At 45.3% G+C, this 9629-nt stretch overlaps 1 protein-coding gene across 3 annotated transcripts; it reads right to left on the reverse strand.

Moving 5' to 3' along the window:
- Nucleotides 1-1185: 1185 nt before the first annotated feature.
- On the reverse strand, nucleotides 1186-7144 carry LOC131290663 (homeobox protein onecut). 3 transcript variants are annotated; one of them, XM_058319826.1, is made up of 6 exons: nucleotides 5674-5783; nucleotides 5208-5310; nucleotides 3554-5132; nucleotides 2327-2347; nucleotides 1928-2040; nucleotides 1186-1475 (listed from the first exon to the last, which is right to left on the reverse strand). In XM_058319826.1, the coding sequence occupies exons 1-6, from the start codon at nucleotides 5736-5738 to the stop codon at nucleotides 1203-1205; spliced, it is 2154 nt and encodes a 717-aa protein (XP_058175809.1). In that variant the 5' UTR covers nucleotides 5739-5783; the 3' UTR covers nucleotides 1186-1202. The 3 variants fall into 3 exon arrangements, with proteins under 3 accessions (XP_058175809.1, XP_058175808.1, XP_058175810.1); XM_058319825.1 differs by lacking the exon at nucleotides 5674-5783 and adding an exon at nucleotides 7036-7144 and having other exon boundaries at nucleotides 3554-5344; XM_058319827.1 differs by lacking the exon at nucleotides 5674-5783 and adding an exon at nucleotides 7036-7127 and having other exon boundaries at nucleotides 3554-5253.
- Between the last annotated feature and the right edge of the window lie 2485 nt (nucleotides 7145-9629).

Here is a 9629-nt window from a genome sequence, read left to right on the forward strand (position 1 = left end):
TGAAGGAACTACTTGTTTTTTTTTGTTATCTTCTCTATTTGTTTGAAATCATTTAATAATACGGCATTCAATTTTACAGTACATGTACAATTTTTGGAATTTTCTCTTGTTTGGTTTTGCTTGGTTTTCAGTTGTGTTTTTTTTACTACTCCTAGTTGTTGGTGAGTTACATTTTGCAGGATTTGTTTTTCATTTGTTTGTTGATGTCTCTTTCGCTAATTTTTTTTTCTTCTCCGGGAAAATCGGTAGTACTTCCGCGTGCGATAGAGAGGGGGGGAGGGGGGATAGACAGCCAAACTCTACGGGAGGCTTTCAATTATATGTTTGGTATTCTGTGTCAGTATAGGTGTCAATGTGTGTTTTTTCTTCTTTCTTCATTAAAATAAGTCAATCTATCGTCACGTAACGTAATACAAGGTGTGTAAAGCTAGAGGAATGTACTGTTTCGACGAAAAGTGCTCATGAACGAGTTTGTTTGTTTACGTTTTTCAACTACCGTCCCTCATATTACTTTTGTTTAATTATTAGTTCAATTTACGGATAAATTGAAACCAAACGTACTTCATTTGATCAGCAAACAAAACGGAAAATTCATACAATATTATCTCACAAGCTTTCTTTTTGTTAGCACACAACTACGATGTTTTATGTTTCCTTTCTAGCTTGACTTGTTTCTTCCACATTTCTCTTTTCCAGACGTGATTTGTTGGAAATTAGAACATTCTCTTTGCAGCTTTTGTTTTATTCCGATTTTGCGCCTTACATATATTTTACCTTTTTTTGTTGCTCCAATTACTTTGAATAATCCTACTTAATCTTCATTTGCAATTACTTCTGGCTGAAAGTGTACATTTTCAGTATGCGTGTGAGTGCTTCTTTTGTGTTTGTGTATATATGTGTATTTGTTCGTGTGTATGTTTATGTTTTTGTGGTAGCTGCTTGCTGTTGTTTTTTTTAAATCTTTTCATTTGGTTTGCTTTATCTAGCATTGATTTCATTCTAACTTGTTTCAACTTTTCCTCCGTCCGCCTTAAGTCAACTTCTTCAAGTGTCAACATCCTCGCATCCGGGGGCATCTTGTTCTACTAAATTTTTGTAGTGATTTTGCTTTCGGATTTTTTTTTATCTTTCTTGTCTTTGTATTAGTTTCTTTTTTCTAGTTAATTTAATAAATTAAATAAGGGAATTGATTTAAGATTTGCTTAGTTGAGAACGTGCTGCTGATAGTTGTGCTCCAGCGGGCCGTCGCCGGACACGAACGCACTATCGTAGCCCAGATTCTCATCGGACGAATCGTCCTTCAGGTGCTCTAGTATAACATTGTCGCTACCGCCCCGGCCTTTCGACGATTCGTCCTTCCACTTATCCATCGAGCGTCGCCGGGCGTTCATGAAGAAGTTGCCGACCGTGGTGGGCTCCAGGCCCAGCTGGCGTGCGATAGTAACTTGCATCTCCTTTGAAGGCCGCTTAGTTTCCTGCAATTCGTAGCACAATCAGCTGTTAATTTCGTTTTACTCTTCGTATTACTTGCCATACATGCTCACGATACTTGCTCGATATGTTTACGAAACGAACCAAATCATAATAAAGCATAGGAAACACGGTGAAACTTGCAAATAAAACTAACAACAATTCACTTTCTTACGGAGCTCTCTGTGCAGTTGCATTTAATTTTGAATTATTCGCAAGCAACCGAAACCTTTACTCCGTTCAGGACAGGAACGCGAGAGGGCTCAACGTAAGCTGTGAGAAAGCGATCTTAAACCGAAGAAAGGCACAAAAAATAAAGAACGGAAAAAACATAAACTTTTCAATAGAGATCCAAGGGCAAGCAAAGCAAACGCTCTGGTCGACACTCTTGAACCACTACTTGAACTGATGAGCAACGGCGATAAAGAGTTGAAGCAAGAAAACAACCACCGCATACTTTGAAAATTGCCTGAAGGGTCCTTCTCTGCAGATCTGTAAACACCAGTCGAGGTTTTTTCGTGTGTCCCATCATAACGTGAGGTTCCGGTTCCTCCGGCTTCTTAGAGTTAACTGTTAGTGTGTGTGATTAGTAGAAGCAATCCAGACGAGAGCGTGACGAGGTTACGATACGGTGTTGATTACAGAGAAGATGAATAGACATGTAGTTATAGAAATAAGAAATTAATTATTGTTATCAGTTCAGGTGAGTATGGGAAGCGAGGGGAATTCGGGCTGTGACAATGTAACACGGTGGAGGTAGGTGGCAATAGGGATGTTTAGCGGGATGATACGGCCACCTGCAACGGTTTCCGTGGGATGGAGAAATGGATGGAGCAAGCAAGTAAAAAACATTAACCTGGTTTCGCCGATTGAGTTGCTAGAATGGAAGAAGAAAGTAAAAGAGAAAGAGAAATAAGTTATTAAACGGTCCAGTTCTATCTCACGTTGGTATGAAAAATGCACATTGAATAGTTACCATAATCAACAACAAAAGAACACATCTATCAACCCGGTACACAACCGGCAAGCAGCGAAAGTGCCGAGCTTTCTCGTATAAAATCTAGTGAAACTGAAAATAAGAGTAAAAACACAAAAGGAACAACAATGCAAGCACACTGGCAAACAGAAAGCAACCTAGGCAGCAGGATTCGGGATGGAACCCGGACTCGACATCGACTCGCAGCTTCACGACAGCTATGTAGTACTGTGATACAGGGCGAAGGAGAGAAAAAACGGAAAATTGGGGGGGGGGGGGGGGGGGGGGGGAAATACAAAATAAAAACAACAAGCTAATTTATATTTTCACATCAAAGCCATTTAATTGCGGTGGTGTGCTTAGATGCTAAATCATAAGTAATAAAATAATAAATAAATAAACTGTGTTAAACACGTACAATACAGTGATGTAACACAATGTGCACAGCCATTTAGGGAACAGCGTTGGTAAACGTTTGTGGTATTTGTTTTTTTTTGTTTTTTCAAAAGAAGTTGAATTTAATCGCAACCGATAGCGGTTACAAATGTTCAATACTTTTCCGCACACATAAACATTGGCCGAAATTGGAAAATAACAGACACGAATATCACAGGTTTGGCATTTGGCACTTCATTGACGAGCAAAGTATGTTTGCTGACATCCAACAAGGGAATTATCGCAGAACAATGCGTTGGTATGAAATCCAAGCGAATGGAAAATGTTCTAAATACTTTTCCCAGTTTGAAAACCACTTGCGTGAGTTTTTGTCATCCTTTTCTGTACGTCGTTTAACTAAACGTTGAGCTACATAATGTTGACTGACTAATCTGTCGCAATAAAAAAAGTGCGTTTCAATTTGACTTGCGGAGAAATGCCTTATTACATGTATGTCTTGGCTCTTGTTGAGCAGTCAAAAAGTTTAATGTTCCAAGGAGGTGCCAAGAAGAAAAGTGTGTCGTTACTTCAAGTTGCAATTAGTGTATGGTATTGCCAGTGCAGGATGTTGCTGTACGGAACGGAATCCATTTAACCACATGACAGTAGGAGTGCAGAAAGATAGTCTACGGGCAATATAGCACTACGGCACGGTAATGAGCAAAGGGGTACCTGCGAGCCTCAGTGCGGACATTCGCTGATATTCTGGCTCCTGTATCCATTTATACATCCGGCGGAACGTCTCGCGGCCAGACTTCAGCTTCGACCAGGGTTTGGGGTTCCGCAGCAGGTCGGACAGCGTGCCCTGCGACCGGCAGAGGACCCTTTGCGCGAAGATGGCCTGCGGGATGCTGTAGCGCTTCAGCTCGGAGCTGATCCGGTGCGCCAGCTCCTTGGTGTTGATCTCCTCGATGTCGCCGTTGATGCAGCCGACGTCGCCACCGAGCGACACGCAGGACGAGCTCTTGCCCCCGCTGCTGCTGCTGCCGCCGCCTCCGATCCCGTTCGCCAGCTGCTGATTGCACGATTCCTCTAGCTTCTTCTCCTCCAGCTTGACGTGGTCGAGCTCGGACTCGTCGTACACGTCGTCGATAACAATCTCTTTACACAGATTAAGGTCGCTTATGTTGTTGGTTTTTGAACTGAAAGACTTGTTAAGAAACACCGCCTGATGGTGATGGTGCTGATGGTGATCTTTGCCACCGCCAGCAAGCACACTCCCGAGACCGCTGCCCCCACCACCACCACCGCTGCCCCCTCCGCCCGGCCCGGACCCGTTGGTACCGCTGTGCAGCACCACGTCCGAGTGCTGGTCGAGATATTGCACCGTGCCCACCGTGTACTGATCGCTGTCGTCCTTCGGATGCCGCCCGTGCTCGGACGATTTCCCACCGCCACCACCTCCTCCACCACTTCCCCCGCCCAGGAACCGATCGTCGAGGCTCGAGGGCAGCGGTGAGGCACGAGAGACTAGAATGCACTCGCCCTTGCCATCGTCGAGCTCCTTGTCGGAGGAGCAGGACGACGAGGCAGAGGCGGCACCGATGTTGTTGTTGTTGCTGTTGTTGCTGTTGTTGTTGTTGTTGTTGTTGTGATGGTGGTGATTGGTGTTGGTGGTGGTGTTGGTGGTGCTGCTGGTGGTGGTGAGATGGTCCGGTAGCTTGCCACTATCCTTCAGCACGACGTGCTGGTGATGCTGGTGATGCTGATGCTTCTCCTGCTGCAGCACGTCCTGCACGTCCGGCGAGAGCTCCTGCACCGAGCCGAGATGCACCGGCGAGTGGATGACGCCGAGCTTCTCCAGGTTGTAGCACGAGTTGATCTCGATGTTGACGCCGACCGCCCCGCTGCCGATGCCCGGGAATGCCTCGCAGATGTTGCCCCCGATCGAGTAGGCGAACTTGTCCGACATCGTCGAGATGGGTGGCAGCGGTTGTAGCGGCGTGAGCGTCGCGTACGAGGTGTTCGTGCTGAGGCTGACCGGCGAGTCGCGGTCGTGCATCGGCGAGAGCGTCTGGAAGTCGGACGACATCATCGAGTCGACCGAGCCCGGGTTCTGGCTGCCCAGGCACATGTTGATCTGCTGCATGCTCTCCTGCGGATGGATGATCACCGATAGGGCGTCCTGTTTGTGCTGCTGCACGAGAATCACCTCGATCTCGCCGAGTGACGACTGGTCCTGGTGCGGGCTGTGCAGGTGCGGGTCATCCTTTTGCGTTAGATGCTTGCTGATTGCCTGTGAGTGCTGTTGGTGCTGTTGGTGCTGCTGCTGGTGCTGTTGGTGCTGGTGTTGCTGTTGCTGCTGATGCTGCGAATGCTGCTGCTGCTGCTGCTGTTTCGACTTGGAATTCTGAGGAAAAAAGTTTCCACTACTGATAACACAAGGACGATCGTTATTGCATTGCTCCATCGTGTGCGATTCAACGGTTCTAAGAGGTCAATGAGTGGTTGTTCATGTTTTTACTGATGAGAAGCCCATGGAGCGAAGGGGGTGGTGGGTTGGTTGGTTGGTTGGTTGGAACAGAAATTCGGACGGACCGGGCGGTCGGAACATACACGGAATGCCAAAAAGTAAATAAGAAGAATTAAAAAACAAAAAAAACACCCACGAAAAAAAGAAAGAGAGAGAGAGAGAGAGAGAGAGAGAGAGAGAGAGAGAGAGAAAGAGATGAAGAAAAAGAAACATACAGAGACAGAATATTAGCAGGACTGCGTGAAAAACACTGATGGTGCTACGCGGCATGATGATTAATTATTATGATTTTTGCTCGGTTTCGCTACACGAGACGCACATTTGCATTCGGCTGGCGACAGGGTCGCAGTAGTCGTCCTGTGTATCTTGTAGCACGTAAAACATCTTTCCCGATGTGCCTCCTTTCCTGGATGTCCTTCCCCTTCTACGCTCCCCCAAAACAAACCTATGGTATATGCTTTCCCTTTTTCTAAATTTCTTAGTCCTTCGGTTTTTTTTTTCTCTTGTTATTTATCTCGCAGTAAGCGACCTTTAATCACCCACATACTTTCCCAATCCTCTAACCCTCCGCCCCCCTTTACCCCGCGCACTACACGCACGAACGTTAATTTTTTTTCCTGTTTCTTCACTATTCACACGCAACTCAACTCAACTCAACACACACACGCGCGCGCGCGCACACATACACGCACGCAACTCACGTACGCACCGTTGCCTTTGCCTTTCGTCCCTGCACCTTGCACCCTGAACCTACCGGAAACGGAGCCGTGTCTTCCCCTTTTACACCTTACACGGATTTCGTGTCAACGAGTTTTTTTTTTGGGTTCTAAGCTGCAAGTACGCATCTTCGTCGACGTGACGTTTCGGAGCGCAATACGATGACTACGCACGATTTCCTTCAGTCTCGGAAATGTGCGTTTATCGTTTGGTGGATTTATATAATCTGTCCTTTCCCTACGGCTGAAACCTACGGGCCCCTGTCAAAGGCTCGCTCGGGCAAAAGGCTGGCCGCACACTCCGTCGCTGTCCTGCCATGCTGCGCCGCCGAAATGGCGTTGATGTTATTTGCACTTGCGAGTTTTTCGTCCCGTCCGTCGTCGTCGTCGTCGTCGTCGGACAAACTTATAACTTTGTTTTCTGGCAAGCTATTTTCGTACACCGCGAAAAACCCACGTACTGCCTCTCGTTGGCCAGCCCGTAATAATTTGTTTTTCTTCCACAAAGGGCTGAGGGGGGGATGTTGATGGTGCGGGGGTAGCGGAAAGAAACTATTCTGCCAGGAGGGTGGGCAAGATGAGGAACGAAAGGAATAAAAAAAAAGATACCCTACATTTTCCTCTCTAGCTTTTATATTATTAAACCCCCTTCCAAACCACAAACCAATATAGCACGTTCGCACTCGGGGTAGCGGGAGGGAAAATACTGGAGTGGAAAGCGAGTACCAGAGGAACAGCAAAACGAGAAATCAAAAAAAAAAAAAGACAAGGAAAAACTTCCACCAAATGCTTCCGGAATGCCCGTACGGTGGTGTGGAGAAAATACTTTTCACGGGACCGCACGGGAAGAAAAACCCTCCCGAGATACGCACAAACAGCTAGAGGGACAGAATCACCGTTTCCAGGAAAGAATCCCCTTTTTCGCTACAGAATACTGGACTGGTCGGCACGGGAACGACTAATACCTGAAGTCATGTTCCATTTGGGGATGGAGATGCCGGAGCGAGCAACCGAAGAACCGTATTTTTATTCACTACACTTGTTTTATCAATGCGCGAATGTTTTCAAATAGAGATACACTAGCAAACAACGAGCGAGAAAATTGGACTCGACGGTGAAATGCGCCCGGTCGGCCGCAGCTGTCGTAGGGTAGGCCAATCTCGGCGATTACGCCCACCCGCCATTTTGACAGCTCGGTGGCGAGAGTTTTCCGAAGTAGAAAAATAATTCACACAATCTATAACATTTTATCGTATTAAAATTTAAAAAGAACTCAATAGATGCATCAATATATTTTTATAAAACTATTGCGCTTTTTTTGATAGGCCTCGGAAGTGTTGGTTCATGTAAAGTCGGTTGAGTTAAAATATTGAACCAAAAGTACACAGCCCTATAATGCTCATAAAACATACTTATACGTTGATAAATATCATTTGAACGACTGCGTGTTAAAATCAACATAATAATATGCATTTTAACAATATATTTGGATAAGAAAACACAGCGCCAACGGAAGGATTAAACATCTCACTCGCTTGCAGCGCCATCACGTGGCTGACATCGGTACCAGGTAGTGCAATTGCGAACGACTGGTGTATCTGCGCATTTCACAACCAAGCTCTGCAGCAAAGCAAAGAACAGGCAAAGCAGCGTCGCAACTTCAACGACTTCGCTCGTTCGTTCAACGTTAGTTTTTCAATGGTTCTGAATTACTTCGCTTATTTAGTAAACCCTAGCATTAAGTTCGTTCACCGTACGGCCCTGTGGCCCCAAGTGTGATTAGAGTTTGGATTTCATCTTGCAACCCCGTGCAACGGCCAGGAAAATGGGCTTTTTCAGCACCGCAAATTTTGCTCAGGTCCGATCCCAGGGCCTGCCCATCCATCTGTCCGTTCGGTAAGAGGTAGAGTGGGATGTGCGTGGTGCAGTGTGTGTGTGTGTATACGTAAACTGGTTTTGTTACTATGGGGGCACAAGTGAACCTCGGCCAAAAAACCCACCGTGCCCGGAAAGCAAATCCGATGGCCTGTCTTAGTTGATTTTCCGACCGAATATCATCGATGGTGGACGGAACATGTGAAATGCACGAGGCCCCGAGAGATCCATCCTCCTCCCCGTCCCGTGAAGTGTCAAGCTCGGCGAGAAAGTACGTATTTTTGTGGAGAGACCCGCGGGGGTGGTTTTACCGCAAGGGGTAAGGGTAGTTAGCATTTAAACGGCCACTCCCACCTCTCGTCGTCTCATCAATTCAATCGCAGCAATCAAATGGAATCTGCCTGTAGCTTTCCGTTTCCGTTTGCCCCACACCGTTTTGCTAATTGTCGTTGAAAAAGAAAAATGCAACTCGCGCGGTGTACTTGCATCTGTTCCCGTGGTGGCCCGTGTCAACGCAGGTTTGGAGAAAAAATGCAGGCGCATCATGCTACAATAAAACAAAGCTATCAAAACGAAGACTTCAACTGCACACAATGTGCCAAAAAAGAAGCCAACGCTACTATCACCCCCGTCCAACATGGTGGACCTTTTTTTTTCTTCGGTATGTTAAATGCACACCCCTTCGTTATTTGAACGCGCGAACCATTTTTGTCCCCTCGTATCCAAGAAATATGTCGGTGCGCCTGTGTTCTGCGTAGTGTGGCATCCTTTTCCATTTCCAATCTGTTCCTCCCTCGCTCGGATACGGTCGTTTCCCCCGCGATATCGTACTTGAAATAAGGGCAATCAACGCGTCGCGAGAGGAGACGGGACGCGCGCAGGTTTTACAGTTCATGTAACTTTTTTTTAAATGTGCACGCGTAGTTGAATCTTGACACGATCTGTACACCCACGGAAATGTGCAACCAGTTTGCTGGCGAACCGTAAGCTAATTAAATATTCTTTCGTTCGGGAAAGCAATGACTGTGATTTTTCCTTGGTAGCGGTATTTATGTTCATTTTTAAAATATAACATATTTATATAAACAATAATTAACAAGTACAGTTGTTGGAATTTATAAATAAACTGAATTTTTCTTACTACTCAATCCTCCTCCTTTCAGAAGTCCTCCCATTTTTGCTTCCCCCATTAACCTACCGAATTGTCACCTGTAAATCACCGTTCCAAGTAATAACACCATCATTTAAAATCCTCCACTCCAATCCTGTATCATAAATTCCTTTTATTACCATATTATATTCATATATATTATATTATATTATATTATGTATTTATAAATATTTCATTAATGTTTTCCAATATGAAGTGTAGCGTAATTGCGTTAAAATTTTGCTTCATAAAAGCAACACACACAAACACACGCAAAGAATGGATTCTCTTGAACAAGCATTTGTCTCTGGGCGATCAATAAATGTATGAAACTAGTCAAACATGTGTTATTTTGTTATTATTATTCATCTTGTACAACCATTATATGTATTCTACATTTTTTAAAATATGATTCTCTTGAAAACAGTGCTCTCTACGATTCTCTTGAACCAAGTGCTCTACGCATAGTTACGATTGATACGCTTTTTCCGAGGCTTTATCTCATGCGCGCAAGGATGCGTCCTGGAGGATTTT

The sequence above is a fragment of the Anopheles ziemanni genome, chromosome X (assembly GCF_943734765.1).
Source record: "Anopheles ziemanni chromosome X, idAnoZiCoDA_A2_x.2, whole genome shotgun sequence".
Lineage (NCBI taxonomy): Eukaryota > Metazoa > Arthropoda > Insecta > Diptera > Culicidae > Anopheles > Anopheles ziemanni.

Coding starts and splice junctions, on each gene's coding strand:
- LOC131290663 (XM_058319826.1), bottom strand. CDS start 5,738: ATGTTTTACGTGCTACAAGATACACAGGACGACTACTGCGACCCTGTC. Junction 5,311..5,673: donor GTCGCCAGCCGAATGCAAAT/GTGCGTCTCGTG, acceptor TTGACCTCTTAG/AACCGTTGAATCGCACACGA. Junction 1,476..1,927: donor CCCTTCAGGCAATTTTCAAA/GTATGCGGTGGT, acceptor TACGAATTGCAG/GAAACTAAGCGGCCTTCAAA.